Source organism: Barbatula barbatula (assembly GCF_947034865.1).
Source record: "Barbatula barbatula genome assembly, chromosome: 11".
Lineage (NCBI taxonomy): Eukaryota > Metazoa > Chordata > Actinopteri > Cypriniformes > Nemacheilidae > Barbatula > Barbatula barbatula.
The window spans coordinates 16,135,705-16,155,238 of NC_136774.1; the positions used below are offsets into that span (position 1 = coordinate 16,135,705).

The 19,534-nt window shown below is 36.8% G+C and overlaps 1 protein-coding gene across 1 annotated transcript; it reads left to right on the forward strand.

Annotated features, from left to right (window-relative positions):
* Window positions 1-17,905: 17,905 nt before the first annotated feature.
* lhfpl5b (LHFPL tetraspan subfamily member 5b) lies at window positions 17,906-19,511 on the forward strand. The gene is made up of 3 exons (XM_079468109.1): window positions 17,906-18,453; window positions 18,872-19,141; window positions 19,318-19,511. The coding sequence occupies exons 1-2, from the start codon at window positions 18,036-18,038 to the stop codon at window positions 19,120-19,122; spliced, it is 669 nt and encodes a 222-aa protein (XP_079324235.1). The 5' UTR covers window positions 17,906-18,035; the 3' UTR covers window positions 19,123-19,141; window positions 19,318-19,511.
* Window positions 19,512-19,534: the final 23 nt, after the last annotated feature.

Consider the following 19,534-nt stretch of genomic DNA (forward strand, 5'->3'; position numbering starts at 1 on the left):
AACTGCAGTAAACCCTCTCAGATCTCAGATCTACATTCTGCTTCTTTAGAGATACCCAGTGGGGCTTCGATGGGAGGGCTAAAGGTGAAAGCACCCAGGCTGCATTCTGACAGAGCTTCAAGCTGGAGCAGCATAAGCTATGGTGGGGGGCCCTGATTGACAGTGACATTGCACTGGATTTTCTTCATTAAAGATCTGGATCTTGGGTTAAATAGATGAGACTTTACACACCACACTTTACAAGGTGTGGTGTGTTTTGGTTGTGAGAGGAAATTAGAATAATGTGCATGGATACTAGATGATAGCCAAATGAAAGGGTGCCCTCTTGAATTACACTTCCGCTCAGAAAGCGTATTTCCTATCAACAGCATCTATAATTGTTCCTCTTGAGCATTCCTCTAGAGCGAAAACGGAGAGACATTTTATTCAGTGTCTTTCCCCTTGGTTTGGATCCAATTCCACAGAGGACTTCACAGATTGACATTCAGCCTTGCCTTTCAGTCACACATACCAGTAGATCAGACACAGATGGCTCTCCCCACCCTGACACACTACCTCTGTTAAAATTACATCTCTAGAAATCACTCACCAAAATAAATGGGAAATCCAACAGAACACAAGGCTGAAACAGACACAGCGACATAATTTCATGCATGGAGGAAAATTATTCAAGTGATTTTACTGAATGTGACAATGTTTATCCACATGGCAGTTCACCTGGACCAATAGTAATGAGAGAGTGTGTCACAAGTAGAATCTGTGTAGATATTCATAGCAAAAAATCCCTGCCATATTTGCTCAATGAAACCTGATGCACGTCATCCAGTCGTAGTGAAAAACACTTATTTGACCTTGGGTCATGTTGGATTCATAAAAAGATTATTGTAAGTCTTTGTGTGTCTTATACAAACATTGACATTGCAAAAAGTGTGAATAGCTATCATTCACATTTCAGGAGAATGTGATTAATTTCTTTAACTACATATAAAGCAGTTTTTATTATTTAGGTCATTGTTCCTTAAATTGAATGAAAAGCACTATTTTGTTGTTGTTGCTTAATAAAATATAAAAAAGATGAACTGATCATATCAGGCCAGTGTACTCTCCATTTTAAAACCACTAAAGTAGTTCATCTGTCTGTTATTTTGCCACAAGCTCAATAAAGCAGCTGTGTGAACCACAAGTCGGAACGGCCGATCTCCCCAGCATGGATGATTCCTTCTTTGAGACCCTTCTGGGTTATGCCACATGTTGCCACATTTTACTTGTGCCTTCTGTCCCTATTGGCTTAATGGGTATATACCAGTTTATTTGGCGATAGTCAAACTTTCCATTTACAGCTGCTGGGCTGTAGCCCATTTAAAAGTTATATTGCACCTTCTCTAAAGCTTTTTGACAAATAATACTTAATACATTTCCCACCGAGGATTGGGGGTAGTCAAGATAGACAGATTGATTGATTTGATTAAACAGGAAATTCAATGTTTAACACAATGTCAGATGGCCAACAGTTTTTTTCTTGTTGGCTAAGTTAAGAAATGGCAGGTAGACTGCCAACAACTTTTTCTTCACCTACAAACTGGTTTCAAGAGAAACAGCAGCATGAGAGCTAAAGAATGTGGTGTGAAAGGAACAGTCTGTGAAAGCATTTTGATGGAGAAGTTATTCCGTAGGTTTTTACACACCATTTCTTGTCCACGGCACCCTGACTAATAGTCTGCATATGAATCTAAAACAGTTCAATAAGAGAGCTCTAGATAGACCCAGTTCTATGATGACTACAAATCCTCTAAGATATGAGTTTAAATGCCTGCACCTTAACACCGCTATTGAGGCCATGTGATTTGGTCACACACTGAAGGACTGTCTGCTTCTGTTATGTTAGTAATCTGTTCCACACTTAGGATCACCTCCAAAGATAAGAAAAGCACATCAGCACATATCCACTGGTGCAGAAAAAAACATGCTCAACACAGCTTAAAATGGCACATCTCCCCAGCCTTGCGAATGTGTTTGTAAAAAGAAAAGAAAAGAGTGGGGTTGTCTTTAGTGTGGTCGATATTACTATCAATACATGGCCATTAAAGTCCTAATGTATATATACAGAAAAAAACTAAAGACCACTCCAAATTTTTATTTAATCAGCATTTGCAGATGTATTGTGGCCATACCATCTATGGTTCAAGTGTCTGTTGAACCTCAGAAAGCAATGTAAAAGATTGACAGCATGAAAAATAACATGAAAACTGTAATAAAGGTTATCATATTCTTTTTTTTACTTTTCTTAAATTCATGTACAATGCATGTTTTATTTTATGCAAATAAAGAATAAAGGCAAATATAAACAATATTTATATTTGAAATTTGGAAGAAATATTGTTCACAGAATGTAACAAAAAATATTATTTTACCTAAACACATCCTACAAAGAAATATAGTGAAAATAGTCTGAATTGCAAATAGTCTCTTAATATTTTCACGTTTGTGTGCGTGAGTGTGAGCATGCATGCATGCGTACGGTATACGCACAACTAACATTAGTTAATGCATAAAAATCTCTGACTATGTAAAGCTTACATAATACATAATAAATTAAATATAGAAATACTGTATGTAACAATTTGATTTAAGCACCAAATCCAGACTTTACAACACTAAATGCACACGTGAAAGTGACTGTCATGTCATCCCTCAAAATCGAACACCTCCAACACGTCCAATCACACATTTCTAAAACCTGTTAAGTAAAGCATTGACAACATAGCCTTTACCTTTAGGTAAATTATTTTAAACTAAGCATGGCATATAATCTCAACAATGGACTCACTTGAGGTTCAAAAAACATGTTTCGAGTCCAAATGGATGTGGATTAACAGCACTCAGTTTTAAATCCAATTTTTTTTGAACTGCACATTTACGGAAATATGACAGTAATTTCTCAATAACCCCCTGAGACAACAGGACAGCTCTCAGAGAAAACTATGTTATGACCTTTGATAGCTCAAAAACAAGTTAAATGACTGAAAATGAAAACGGAAGATGTGGTGCACGTAATATTAAGGCTTAGAGAAGATGACCCCTTGCACTAGAAAAAAAAACATATTGTTCTGGATAGCAAACAAAACTGAGCAACACAATTCTCAAGTACTACTGCACAAAGAATCTTCAAGTTTGTTAAATTTTTCAAAACATTATGAATAGATCTGTCTCCAACACTTCGAGTTTCTGGTTCAGTAAATCAGTATGGTTCGGTAAATCAAGGGCACAATGTGAAACAAAGTGTTCTGGGAATACAACAAACTGGTATTCCTGCAGTAATCTAAAAATCTGAGGCATTATACTGAGAAATTTTCAGAGACAAGTTGTCTAGAACACAGCAACCTTTTGTAAAGATGGTTCAATGCATCGAGACAGTTTAAGGTGTCAAGTATAGCTTGCTTCTTTTCAGCACAGAATATCACACCATTCTGACCCAATTTCAACATCTTCTCTCAGCGCACAAATACATATTCATGAGCTCACTAATCAGAGACCAACCATATGCAGGCAGAAAAGAGAAAACTTTATTATTATCAGACAGCTTAAAAAGCACAGCGTGCTCATTAAGAATTGGGTACATAATAAAGAGATGAATGCGTATGACCGTTATACAGTGGCTGGCTTTTTTCATTTATTTTTAGTGTAGTGAGATACCAGAAAGATTACTGAGGGAAAACTGAAAATGTGGAGGAAAACACCGGGAGAGTCATGAAGAAACACACACATAGTTTATTTATTTATATATTCATTAAATGCACAAATGGTACAAATATACAATAAGCATTCTTACATAAGCAGTCTGACAACGTTGTCAACCAACCTTCAGAAATATCCAAAATATGAACTCGGACAAAACAACTCATGCTCCAGAAGAAAACTTGGTGACATTTCAAGACCACCGAGCAAAATTCTGTTTATCACTAACTTTGCCAATAAATGTTCTTTGCAGGGTCCACGGGGTGCCAAAAACACAAACAAATATAGTCTGAGTCACAAAATCATTACTTATTTTTTCACTCATTGCTAGCTGTTGTATGGCAGCTATGCGAATTGCTGTAAAAAGGGCAATGGCAGAAAATTCAAAGACAAGTCAGAAGCTTTAAACTTGCTGGTTTCTTCGAAAACCTTATGTGAACTCCCACGAAGCAACTCTAAGCGAAAAATGTCAGATGTTTTCTCGTGTAAACAAACACCCAGCCTTCAAATACTATACATTATAACACGCAAACACAGTCACAAAGTGTGTATAAATGTTTTAAAACACCATAACAATCTGTAATGTTATTAATACACCCAGCTGTATACTTCTACTTATGTATTCATTGAAATTACAGAAGAACACTCAAAGACAAATGTTAAAACTTTACATCCTAGTTCCTCTACAAACCTGCTGCTGTCAAACCTGCCGCTGAGGCGCTGTGATCAAGTAATTATTCCACAAATACCAGCCGATGCAAATCCTGTTAACCGTGGATACAAACCGATGCTAATACAGTTTGATGAAAACAGAGGCAACTTCTTTCCATGAAATACATCAAAATGATTTATGAAAGGAATACAACGCAATTTAAAATGTAATATTTTGCTATTGATTTATAAGGGTACATTTTTGGATCACTTAAACATTATGAATTCAGGAGGATGGTGTTGATATATCTGGAACAGCAGAATATTCCTGTGAATTTAATTCTGTTTCATTCATTTCACCACAGGGTATTGATTACAATTCAATGACAGTTGACAGAGATGAATATAAAATAAAAAAGTCCAGTAACTTCCTTGATATAGGTGAGATAACAAATCTCTATCAATGTTATGAGTGTGAAAGTAAATGAATTATCAAGTCTTGTTGAAAGTCTTGGCTGGTGTGTAGGATGCTTGGATCCAACTAAACAATCCAAAAGACTCATACCCTATTCACTTTTTAACATTTGGAAAAATATATACAACATTAGAGTTTCAATCTGTATCGTTCTTCATTAATTTAAAATCACGTTATTAAGCAAGTACATTAGAAACGTTACCCTGATCCACAATGGTGAGCTAACACAAATTGAGTTGATGAAAAAAACATGTGCTTTAATATTTATTTTACCCATAATTTATTCTAACATATTTATTGATGTTTACGTTACTGCACTCTAGAACATCTCGGGTTATTTCAACCCATCATTGGGTCAAAAGTAGACAAACCCAACTGTTTAGTTATAAATTAACCTAATAAATTAACCTTAGTTATAAATTAACCTAATAACCTAAAACAAACAACACATTTATAAGCCAAAAAACTAATCCTGAATCACAATTCCAAATCTGAAAACGCAAAACCAAATGCAAAAACACATTAACAAACCATAAAGCACAACAACAATTCCGGAAACAAAATAACAAGTCAGAAAACACAAACGAAAAATCGGTCAAAGGTAGGTTTTTGTGTGACAGGGGTAGTTACTCCTGATTGGACGGAACCTTGTTGTGTTTTCTGACTTGTTCCGTAGATTAAAGCTTAATTCAACAAAATTGGATTGTGCAATATTATTACTGTAGCATTCCTTCAAACTAGAAAAGTCAAGCTGTGGCGTAGCGATCTTCAATATGCCACACTTCATCACGTGACTTCTTTGCAGGAGCTTGCGTGTCTGGTCTGCTGCATTCGCATGCATATGAATGAAATCAATGAAACTAAAAAGTCTAATTTGACCATGGCATTGCAGCGATACTGACACAGCAAATCAGGGTAGAATCAAACTACAGCAGTGCACAGTGTTCCCAGTTTGAAGGATAAGTTACACCTTTCTTAGAATAGACCAAAAGGTCAGACACATGAATATGCGCACATCATTCAAGCTTTAGTGACATTTCCAACAGAACTTGAGATGGCTCTAATATCACATAAGCACACTATAACTGCATCATAAAATCCACTGGTGTACATCATCATCAACATATATTATAATGATCTCACATCACAGCATACCAGCGAACATCACTACACATCCATGCACGAGCGCCTGGGGACATCATTAGAAGAAACTACTTAGTGAGTTAGTGTGTGTGTGTGTGTGTGTGTGTGTGTGTGTCTGTCTGTCTATACGCCCCGCAGAGGTATGAACTGAGGAGTTCAACTCACAGAGCTCTGCTAAATTCAGATCTATTTCCATCCAACCAGGTGATGTTTCTAACCTCAGGAAGTTTGATCAGATACAAAACCAGCAGTATTTCATCATGGGGCGGATAAAACGGTAATGTTTCCAGTCCCCCAACAGTACTGTATAACTTCATTGTGACCGAAAAATAACATAGGTTAAAATGCATCAGTCATGGCTGAACTCTTTGCTTTACCCCCCTTGGAGATTGAAAACAGTGATCAATGGTGACCAAGAAGCGAGTCAGGTCTATTAAAGGCATTCGCTGAAAATTACAGATGGATCTAAAGATGAAGGTACAGTTCCTGAGCTCCGATTCTTGCTCGTTCTATGGTTGGATCGATGCTCTTACAGACATTAGTCACTTGCCGACCTGACTGACTGCACCACTGACGGGGCACAAACAATCAAAATCTCTCTGGGGAATTGACCGCTAAATAATGACTCATCCTGACATCAATATTCAAGCTAAACCTCACCGGGGGTAATGATGGGGGTAAATACAGTAAGGATACCGCAGAATGTCGTTTTTGAGAAATGTTTCTTTAGTTGTTGCACTGCAGGGACTCATAACTCACACCTTGAGCAAGATTTTTCACAATGCACATAGAACAAAGATGCCCTCTGGTGATTGACAAAATAATTTTTACTCGCATCATGTGTCAGTGTAAAAGTTGTAAGAGAAGATTGAGTAAGAGATGGTGTCAGAAGATTCTCTGCTTAATCTTAAACATCTCAAACCTCACAAATACGTAACCCTAAAAGAATAAGGCTGATTTTATTTCAGGCGGTTTTTATTTCAGGTTTTTTAATTTTTATTTCAGGAGAATGATTTTGACAATCATGGTTTACAAAAACATTACATCTTAAAGGGACAGCTCATCCAAAAATAAAGATTATCAAATAATTTACTTTACACTTGTGTCATTACAAACCTGTATGATTTTCTTTCTTTTGCAGAACACAAAAGAAGATATTGAATCATGTAGAATGTTGATAACCAAACAACATTGAACTTTATTGAATCCCATAGTATAGACACAAAACAACTGAGACAAAATATCTTCTTTTGTGTTCCACACCAGATTCATAGATAAAATATAAATGAGGACGTACATTTTATTTTTGGGTGAACTATCCCTTTAATGTCTCATTACAAATAGTCACATTCAAACCTGTCATGCATACTAAATAGCATTTATGGGCTGATATGCAAATGACTGACATTCCCTGCAGTTACACAAAAAGGATACACACACACGGTGCGAAACTTTAGGGCTTAGTGATCTAACCAAACATTAATCTTCATTCATAATTCAACAGTCATCTGTATGAATATGGGTGCCCAAACATTAGTCAGTCATTCGTTCAGAAAGGGATGGGAAGCTTTAGGACCGAGCGAGAGAGAAATATCAAACACTTCAAAAGAACCCTGACAATTTTCATCGACACATGGGCACTTCTGACCACCCAACCAGACGAGACGCAAGCAAAGGAAAGAGTTCTACATTTTCAGTTACGCATATAGTGACTTGCACTCCATTCAATGTACACATTTTATCAATTTGTGTTACCCTGGGAATTAAATATATATAAACACCATGCTCTACCAGCTGAGCTACAATATGTTAACTATCAAAGTAAAGATGTATTTTGTCTATAAAATATTAAAAGCACCTAACCAAAAACGTACTAAAGATTTTAAAAGAGATAATCTCAAAGATGTGCTTATGTGAAAATCTCTTCAGGGCACAAAAACTATATATGAGTGGTATGACATGGACAAACCAAATAATGTAATAAATTGAATGTCAGTGGCCTGACTGTGCGACAGGGTAGCAGTAAAGCATGTGGAGAGCATATAATGACTGTTTTACTTTAGGGATAGCAGTGCACTGCACACTATGAAAAAGCCCACCACTTCATACCTATGAGCAATTATGTTCAATTGTTCCCACTAGCAGCGGTCCATAAACCGAATGGGCCACTGTTTAGCTATCTTTTGTAGAGTGGATGAGGGAAACTCAGGCATCAAGCCTATTGACAGTGCACAACTCGAACATTAACATTTAAAAAAGAGCTTGTACACATAGGATGACAGAGTATAGCAGTAATGGATAGACAAAGAGCAGCAACTGTCTCCTATTTACTATGCAGATGCACAGTAAAATGGGGGGAGGTTTATAAATTGTGTGCCAATTCAGTAGAAAAAATGCAAACCAGGTTTACATGCATATGTTTGGTGCTGTGAATTACTTGGCTGCCGAAAGCACAAATCCATTAAAACTCAAGAGACTAAAACTCAATAACCACATTCCATCTATGATGGTGGGCTTTCTTTGTACTGTGTTGGTTCACCAAGTTACGCTCATGTAAAATTTGGCCCTTAAGCAGAAGTATCTGAGAGCAGCTGCTTTAGATCCTCTAGAGAGACAAAAAAATCTCAAATATTCCTGCTGAAAAGTCAATGCTACAAGGTGAGAGAAATTGGTTCAAAGCCTCGGCTTTGAAGCTACAGTTGTAGTGCTTGAGACAGATCAGACATGCAATAATTTCTTAAATATAACAACAACACCCTCACTCAACCAGCAAGCTAGTCACCAGGGGGTCTACCCCAATCTGCAACCAACACCTAGGCGCAGGACCAGATCTCTGGCGATCCAAGCACACCAAACCATCAAGGTAAGACTCTTTCACAACCTGATGTCATTTAGGGAGATGCACTGATCTTTATTCACTTTGGGGACAGACAGTCCTACATACATTTATATAGAATATGTACAAATATATATATATATATATATATATATATATATGTACAGTCAACCTTCTTCCATGCTAAACCGTATGTGTGTTTATGTTATATTAGTATGTGTCTAGTCTAGGTAATAAAGTCCTGTTTTATGTCACACATGACGTTGTTTGTACTTCATGCTCATAATCCAGAGTCCCTCATCATGAATTTGATCCAGATAAATATAATTGACCACAATCAATTACATTCAGGGCGATTTGGGCTGATATTTGTTTCCCTTACAAAGGGTGGTGAGAATATCTTCCTTATTATTGTGATCAAAGCTCATGATAATTCTTACAAATTTGGTGAAGAATGTTTAAATAATACTGTTCCTCATTGAATCCCCTACGCAGTGTAGCAATGACATGCCAGGAAGCAACAACATGTCACGATCGGGATGGTGAGAATGGACAGTGGAACCAGGTGCAGACAGCGGGAAAGGGGTTAACGCAAGACTTTAATAATCAAAACAAAACCCACGAGGGGGGAAATAAATCAGGGGAATATAATAAGAAGATAAGACAGGACTCATACTAACTACACTTAAACAAGACTATAGACTAGACTAGACTAGACTAGTCGGGAACTCACCAAACAACCACAACGAACCAGCACAAGACAGAAGACACAAGGGCATTAAATAAGGGATCAAATCAAGAGGGGAACAGGTGTTGGGCATGAAATCCATAACAAGGAGACCGGAGAGAGCGTATGGCAAGCCAAATCAACAATAATTGCCTCTCTTCACATTAAAAATGAGGTTCTGTCATGATCCTGCCACTAGACCAAGAGAAACCTGACATGATGTGGAAGAATCATGGTAAACAGGGGTAAAGGTTAGATATTATGTGAGGCGACAGGCCATTGATCTGAGCAATATATTCTTTTGAGAATAAAAAAATCACCTTTGAAGCCTCTGATATGAGCATGAAAGAAGCGTGAAAGAAACAAAGAAATATATTTGATGTTGTTGCTTTTTTGTCATGTTTCTTTTTGTAACTTCGAAGTAAAAAACTTCATGAAAAACAGAAAGTCTTCAACTTTACAGAACAAGTAACAAAACAAAACAGACTGGTTGTGCTTAAACTGATCTACAAGATAACTCTGGAATGAAATTAATCTCAATGCTGTCAGCAGCTCGTGGTAACACAGAGCTCTTTTTCACCATCGTGTCGAATCGTTCTAACTGCTTAATTGTTACACTCCCTGCCGAACTGGGCCAGCCGGTACGCAGATGGTTTCATTTTCCAACACATATATGATAACGGACATCTTGAGAATGTTAACACAAACGCGTCAAGCACTGCCTTGGTAACGCAAGAGACTGAGTTATAACGTTTCTGCACGCATTCTATTAGCGTGACTCAAATTCGAACCGAGAACAGTTTGTAATCGTGCCATGTCGGACCAGGCTCACGTGGAAACAAGAATCTGCCACAAGATGGCAATTAATTTCGCCATAGATGCACATTAGACAGTTTTATGTGAACTGAGCCATGTCCAATCTCATGTTTACTGCTGAAAGCTCATGTGTCAAATATGACATACGATATCATTACAGTCCCAATCAAAAACCAATACAAAGTTGGTCATGACTCAGACAGTTTCTGCATATCTCATGTTAATCTTGAGTCCTGAATAGTATCGCACCCTTCAAATATCCGTGGAGTCTTTAGTTTGATCACATTTAGAAAAGACAGATACAGCTGTACGATTATATCTGAAAACATAGGATACATGCAGGTGGGATACGGGGGCGGAACTAAAGCAAGTGCGCACCCATTGCCAACAAAACACAGACACATGACTCAGTTTTACTTACCAAGTGCGGTTCATGTCCGGCATCTTTTACTGCACCATCTATCAGTTACAAACGATCTCCAAATCCAGTGTTATATCCACCGTTTATATAACATTCCTCACCAAAATGCAGTAAGCAAAGAAACACACACCCCTCAATATCGCAAGACTCACGAGCTGCAGGCCCACAGCGCAGCCAATCTTGACGCAGCGCAGCCAATTGTGATGGTAAGCGGGTCTCGCTTGTTGGTTGACGCGTGGGAGGGCTATTTCTTTCGCCTTGCGGAGAATTGCCCAACAAGGGAATCAGAAAGGTTGTTACGAAACGTATTTTCATGTTTGAAAAAAATATCCCAAAATACGAAATATACGAACGCTTAGGGAGTGTATCGAGCACAGAAATACTACGTCACACGGCCAACTCGTTTTTTTTGACAAGTTGACCATGTCAAGCATGAGAAGACAGCACATCTAACATTGTAAATAAGTCTGAATGCATGAAACAACGTTGCATGCCCTCTATTCTTAGCTTTGTATACTGTGCTAGGCTTTAATGGACTAGTTTGATGCACTTATGTATGTTGTTATAATTGCTTCCAATGTTTCCTCATCTGTAAGTCGCTTTGGATAAAAGCGTCTGCCAAATGACTAAATGTAAATGTTTAATAAATCCAATAGTGAAAATGAAATGACGGTCGCAATGAAGATGAAAGCAGGTCTTAATTTAAAAAGAGCACACAGCTTTGTTTTTAATTAGTCACGGACCTTAGATTACTTTATACAATAATATGATTTACAACTCAAATCAATAATGCTTCAGATAAACTCTGTAAATGCTAGAGAGCGTAATATTTAACAATGCAGCCTTGATGGGGGAACACCTAAACAATTTGAACACATATGAATAATTTTATACCTAAACATATGACTTTAATTCAAAGTGATGTGCAGTTCGTATAAGTCATGCATTTTATTAGTATGTGCAAAACTATTTTTATTATTTTCCGAAAATGTTCCTTGTTGGACTGTACTGTTCCATAACTAATCCTTCTGTTTTACAAAAAGCTCTACACACTATTAATATTTTTTCAATATGGTTGTTTTGGGAACTTTTGGTTGTTTGCTTTTCGTATCGCTGCAAAGAGGCCTTTTAGCACCTTTTAGAGTGTATACAGCAATACAATAGCATTTCATTACAAAAATGCATTATTTTGTAGAGACAAATGCTTGATATTCTGTATACAATCAAGGTATACTATTATAGATTGCTGAAATTATATTTACATGCATGCTTGTATTGTTGCTTTGGGGCAATTGTGTTATTCAATGAGTATTAAAAAGCAGACAAAATGTAAAAATACGTCCTTTAGGGTGGTACGGTGTAAGAAAATGTTGGTAAATAACACCGTTAATATTCTCTTCCTTGGTGAGATGAAATTAAAAGCAATACATTTTCTTACTGGTTTCAATGAACTCAAAAGAAAGGTCTGCCTCAACATCAACTACTTAAACACAAAAATGGGTAAAAAGGATAAAGTCTAAAGATCCTTACAGTTTTTTATTAGACATTATATAAAAACTATACATAATGTTGAATTTCAACGTTTTATGTCTTAATGTCGGTTAAAGGAGATAAGACAGCAGCCACAAACACTAATGAAATATACACAAGGACTGTCATGAACGTGTGGTGAGATAAGGACAGAGGACCCAGGCGCAGACAGCAGGTGAGGGGTTAACAGATATTTAATAAATAACAAAGACAAAACACACAAGGGGGTAAAAGAACAAAACATGAGAATATAATAACATGACAGGACTAAAACAAGACTTAAATAAACTCTTGCCATGAACTACAAATAACTACACTAACAAGACATGAACTCACCAACCAAATCACAATGAACCAGCACAAGACAGAAGACACAAGGGCATTAAGTAAGGGAGCCAATCAAGAGAGAAACAGGTGTAGGGCATTAATCAATAACGAGAGGAATGGGAACAGAGACGAGACCCGGAGAGAGCGTATGGAAGGCAAGTACAACAATAATTGTCTCTCTCCACATTAAACATGAGGTTCTGTCATGATCCTGCCACTATACTAAGAGAAACACATGATGCAGCAGAATCATGACAAGGACAATCTGTAGCCTAAGTGTGGAGGACTGGCTACGAAATAAACAAGCTCAATCATGTGTCTTATGCATATCCAAAGCCTGGAATCATATTCATCAAATTCCTTTACAGTATATTGACGACAGGATGTAATATATGGATGTTACATAGACCAAACCATTACTGCATGTCACATTTAGTATGTTTTTCACACAGCCTGTAATTTGTCGACAAAATGTGCGTGAAAAGGCGTAACATAAGGGGAAGTAATGAGTAAGACATGATCAATTTGTTTAATAAGACATGTGTTTGGAAGTGTTAGCTCAGCTCATACTAAAGCACAAGAATTGGCTGCTAGAGAGACATCAATACCTGACAATGACTATATGAGTGGAAGTTGATTTTGTCCATGCAAGCTGTTACATGTCTTTAAATTCTGTGATGTTGTTTTTACGGTACCTCGTGGGACAACTAAACTGTGTTTACAGCTCTGTTTTAATGGGACGCACTGGAGTTGTTTTAATGGGATGCAGCCATCTGGTGGCGGGGCTCCACATAGCATACTGAATATTGAGCTAATGTACGTCAATGAAGAACTACACCTCATATGTTATAGTACATATAAAATGTACATTCTATATGTAAAACCAATTCAATGTTGAAATGTAGATGACTTTTGTCTGTATTATACTGTCTGTCTCATGTCTATGATGTGAATACTTGACAGACATATTAAAAAAAATTGAAAAGTACACTAACCCTCTTCTCTCAACAGGTAGTGGCCTAGCTTTTGTTGAAACTAGTAACTTTGTATTAGCACATATTGTATATTGTACAGTCAGTACAATATACAATATGAAGCAAAGTGGGGTTAACTGTTAAATGGATGTTTTCAATATAGTTACACAGGGTCGACCGAGTTGTGCTCTCTGCCTTTTTCTCTCATTGCAAGGTGACAATCATTTGTGAATTTTGGAAATCTTTTGGACAATGTGTGTTTTGGCAGAATTATGAGTACATTTCTTTATCATATGTTTTTCAATTTCTCATTTAGGTGTGTAAGCCACCAAATCCAACCTAATATTATCTTAATCACTGTCTTGTTGCACATTTAGCACCATGTTGAAACATGTCAGCCACTCCCAGCATCTGTTAACTAGGCTTCGAAAAAGAATTTACACAGCCGGGTTTGTTGCAACACATATCTTATAATGGAAGGATGGCTAGATGATAGATCTAGTTGTGAATTTCCTAGCAAATGTCTGTTACAATGAACCCCGCATGGTGAAGTTGCAACATTTGCACTTCTGTCACTTTTGCCGTAATTGCGCTAGACGGACGTGTTTGACTGTTTGTCAATAAAACAACATAGAAACTATATTTTGGATAACTAAGGTGGGCACTGTGATCTGTACTGGATTTTATTGTAACTGACAAATTCCGGCAAAAAACCCCACAAATGAATGGGAGTCATTCTTCTCAATGCCTGCTCAATCTAACTATTAGTAAAATGAATGAATGGTGCATGTTCTCTTCTTGAATCGATCTTTGCTGAGAAAAGTTTCACGGGCGTCGAAGGGTCTGGTCTTTAATGTTATTTGACTAAAACTGTTAATACTTTGAAGTATTATTATTAGAGTATTTAGGGTAGAGTGCCTTTGAAACAGTTATCAAAACACTCGTAAAACAGCCTTACTCTGGTTTTCTCATCCTCCAAATTCTATTTATCAATACTGTTTTTGTTGTCATTATTATTTTAAAACAATGAATCAATTCAGAAGAGGGTAAGGAACAGAATAAATACAGCAACATCCCCAGCAGCCCCCTCAACATCAGCTGCTCCTGTAAATTATGTCAGCCGACAGAGTTTTAAGCATATTGCCTACAATCTTACAATACAATGTGTCATGATACAGTGGACACGTTTATTACAAATAGTTACCATGTCCTACACAGTTTACTATAACAGCTGTTCACAGAGCTGTTCTGTATAACAGAGAGGAAACCTTAAAGGGACAGTTCACCCAAAAATGTAAATTAATTATTCATTCACTCACCCTCGGATTGTCTCTCAGAAATTTAGTTGTTCTGCTAAACACAAAGTAAAATATTTGGACGAATGTCAGTAACCAAACAGATCTCATCCCCCATTGACATAGTATTATTTTCCCTATTATGGCAGAAAATGGGGAATGAGATCTGTTTGGTTACTGACATTCTTAAAAATATCAGGTTTGGAATAATCTGAGGGTGAGTAAATCATTTTTTTTGGGGTCCCTTTACGGTTTGGACAAGTTAATTCACTTCAGTCTGATGCTCTATGGTACATTTCAAGTCAAGCATACAAATCCGCTGCTGGTTAAATACATTTTGACAAAGGAACTCACAAACTTGAGTGGAAATACATTTATAGATATCGCTAACGCTACGTTGTTGCCTCTGCCTGTTAAATTTGGATTCAGTCCAAATATCTACCTAAAAACATTTACCTAAACCCTATGAAGCATTGAAACGTCTGTTATTTATTAAAATAAACTTGTCAATCAGTCAGATGTTAGGCTGCGAGTGATCAAAGAGTCCTTTAATGGAAATGGAAAAGCAAAAAGATCTGATTGGCGAGGGTTAAAACGTGAATAATAGGTGACTGGCTCACACCTTGAACTGCTGGTCATATTCCCAAACTCTAAACTCTATTCACTCTATATTTCTTGTGTAATGTTTGTTTTGCACGCATTTTCCCCCTAAAATGATTTGATGAACTGTCTTGTTGAGACTTCAACATGTGCAGTCTGTAGAAGGAGCCACAATGGTGTTAAAACCCTGGGATGCAACTGATTGAGCATCACTTTCTGTTGCTATCCACTTGAGCCTCATGCAGTGAGGAGATCATTCAGGAAAAGTAAGGCAAGAAAGAAAGGAGCAGATGAAAGGTAGTTCAGGAACAGAAAGAGCTGGTACCTTCCTATTCTTAAGTTTAATTTTTGGAGGGTCTATTGACAGGAATGCAATATACATAAGTATGTCTTCAGAAGTGTATAAAGACCTTACATAATGAAGCGTACTGTTTTTATTACCTTAGAATGAGCTATTTCTATTTATGTTCAACATGGGTTCTGTGTCAGAAAACAGATCATTAAAATATACTAAAAAAAGATTCATTATTTTTGGGGAAATAAATGCCGTTTTTATCAGAGTACCACCTCCAGCAAGGATAACAGAATGTATTCATTGTTTTCATATGTAGTTATTGACACACATTTTATTGTAGCTATTACTAGACAATTTTGGTATATCTGTACTATGCCAAGTGTGCCACATTGCTGACTGGTTCAGTGCTTTCATGGATTTATTAAATGCAAACATGTGGGCTTTGTTTCATGTGTCGTATGGACAATTGTTTACTTGACCTGTGATGAAGGAAAGTTTGCCTGTGTGTTTTTATGTTCCTTTAAAACTTCTATTTCATTTTGTTTTCTTGTATAAAATATATTTTTTTCACTATGCCTACTGTTGAAAACTATACTGCTCTTATTCTAGACTTGCCTATTGGCAATTTTGTCTTTAGTTCATTTCAATAAAAATGTAAATGCTGTAAATGTTTTGTGTGTACCTGTCATTTGAACTTTACTTTAAATCCTGACTAGTGATGAACTACATTTCGTTACACTGTACTTGTATATGTGTAATGACAATAAAGTTGAATCTAAAAAAAAACTTTCATAGGTTAAAGTAATCAATATATGTTATCATTTTATACATATACTGTATTACATAACATTACATAACTATACTTATTATAGTGCGTTGAGTTAGATTTTAATTTGTAGCTTAAATGTTTATATAAAAACAAAGACGGAAACGGAGTATGTGACAGGAAAACAAGCATTACCTGTCATGACTCTTTGTTGAATGTCTTGATGTCTCACAGTATAACCAAAAGGCACACAGCACATTGATCAAAGCTCTGTTCTCAGTTTTCCATACAACCACACATTCTGGTGAAAACTCAGCTGCAAACTTTTGACTTTTATGACTTTTATTAATAAAGCCAGTAATCTTTATGATCCGTGGCGTGGGCATTATGTATGAAAGGTTTCAAAACTTTTTTTCCATTAGGCTTTTATGATAACATTGTCAATCGTATTTGCAAGGTCTATACACTCTCAAAACAATGTACAAAATCGTCGATTTTATTTTTATGATGTTCAGCTTTTTAGAGTTTTAAATTTACATTTAGTCATTTAGTATCCATAGTTGTTTTGATCACAACTTAATACATCACTGTTGAATAGATGTTGCACTGCTATTGCAGCATGTACAATACACAAGGGTTCAGTTTATAAATCAAGATCACAGCGTCTTTGATATTTTGGAAATTTATGACCCCCACAGCAAAGGTTTCACATCACACCCGAGAGGAATGCAAACATGAGAGTGCAGACTTTTGTGTTGACTGTGTCTTACAAATTCTCTTGTGAGCAATAAATCTCTGACAAAAGTGAAGTTGTTGTTTTATTCATGTCGGTTCTAAAACCCCATTAGCAATGATCTCTTATTGTATCTCATTTTTCTTTCTCTCCTGGAGATTGTTGCTTTGAGTACAAAATAAAAACTTTCTCGGCTGCTTTTGGGGGTTGAGAATAAATAAGCAAATGAGAGGATCTCTTTCTATGTATAGATATGACTTATATATTTACAAATGATACACTTAGAAGACAATTTGACAAAACCTTGTGAAATAAGACTAAATTCATTATTTACAGTCAGTGACATTTTTAAAACAAACCAATACTAGTTGTGACGACATTAAAAGATACACATAGAATGTGCTTAATGTTGTTATACTGGCAACTTTAAAACAATGACTTTTTTGTTGTGAAGTAACAAGTATATCTGATTACAGTATCTAAGAGAACAGGTTATTGTCACCTTATTCCTCTGCTTAATTTACCATGAATAATTAAAAAAACTGACACCTTTGTTTGGCAGCAAAAGCCTCTCTGACGCTGTCTACTTGAACTCACAGAACTTGTGTCAATAGAGATTTACTCCGTGTGTTTAAAAACTACTGATCGCCTGAGACTGAAGTATAATTGGAGCTGTGGTGGATCCTAAAACGATTGTAAATCGATCAAATAATGGCGAACGAGAAAATGCTGCCGGCCCAAGAGGCTGCCAAAATCTACCACACCAACTACGTGAGAAATTCCAGAGCCATCGGCGTCCTGTGGGGAGTTTTCACTTTATGCTTCGCCATCATTACTGTGGTGGTCTTTATTCAGCCCTACTGGATTGGTGACAGCGTTAATACCCCGCAGGCTGGATACTTCGGACTCTTTCACTACTGTATTGGCAACCCCATCACCTCCGAACTGGTCTGTAAGGGAAGCGTTTTTGACTTCGGCTCGATCCCATCTGGGGCTTTCAGAACTGCTATGTTCTTCGTAGGGTGCTCGATGCTACTTATCGTGGGTACGATTGTGTGCTTGGGTCTTTTCTTCTTTTGCAACGCTGGGAGTGTGTACAAGATATGCGGGTGGATGCAAACAGCTTCAGGTGAGCAAGTAGAATTGTCACGTGATTTATTGTACATTTTAAATCTTTCGGGTTTTGTTTTCATAAACCAGGTGTAGTAGCCTATCGAAATCTGCCTTCCTGTGAGATTATGACTCATTTGTTTCTCGCTTCTATGGGTTTAGGATTATTTCGAGGGGAGGGCTTTAGGAATATGAACTAATCTTGCAGAAGCTTCCCAGTGAATTAGCCAATCAGAAGTAAATGATTTAAAACCCACAGGGAGATAATTTAACAAAGTGCTACTAATGGTTTCAATCATATTGTATTCAAAACAAATGTACAATATATTGCTTTATTTACAAAAATGTTATATTCATCATTACCATAATATCAAGTTTGCTGTATAAGAGTCATATAGTTTAAAGTGTGAGTTGATCTTGTGCATTTCTTGTTCTAGCAGTGTTGATGGGGATGGGTTGTATGATTTATCCGGATGGCTGGGATGCTCCGGAGGTGAAGCGAATGTGTGGTGAAAGGACAAACAAATACACGCTCGGAAACTGTACCGTGCGATGGGCTTACATTTTAGGCATCATCAGCATCTTGGATGCGGTTATACTTTCACTCCTTGCTTTTACTCTGGGCAACCGACAAGACAAGCTGTTGCCTGAGGACTTTGAGGTGGAAACAGTCAAGGACAGTGACTGAAGAGCTAAACCACAGAAAGGTACTAAAATCGAATGGATTTAGATTAGATTTCTGATTTGTAACATGCTATAAAGGCACACGTAACGTGATGTTAAACTACCATTAGACATACACAGCTGAAAAAATCCATAACAGAATGGTAGGTTGCAGATATTTACACAATTTTTGTTTAACAATGTTTCCCTTTGTTTACAGATAAAGCCAGAACACAGCACATGCCTAATTTACACAACTACACTGCAATGGACATGAAACAGGAGGCGGATTACTTTAAATTCCCTCGTTACATGAAAAACTAAATGTTTGTCATAATACCATGTTTTCTTTTGCTTTGTATTTAGAACAAACAATGTTTTTACCTATCCAATAAATGTACATGCATTATAGATAAAATGAATCAGCTTTCATCTAC

Excerpts from the sequence above, each read along its gene's own strand:
- lhfpl5b (XM_079468109.1), top strand. The coding sequence starts at position 18,036 with ATGGCGAACGAGAAAATGCTGCCGGCCCAAGAGGCTGCCAAAATCTAC. Across the intron at positions 18,454-18,871 it reads GTGGATGCAAACAGCTTCAG|CAGTGTTGATGGGGATGGGT; the intron begins GTGAGCAAGTAG and ends TTCTTGTTCTAG.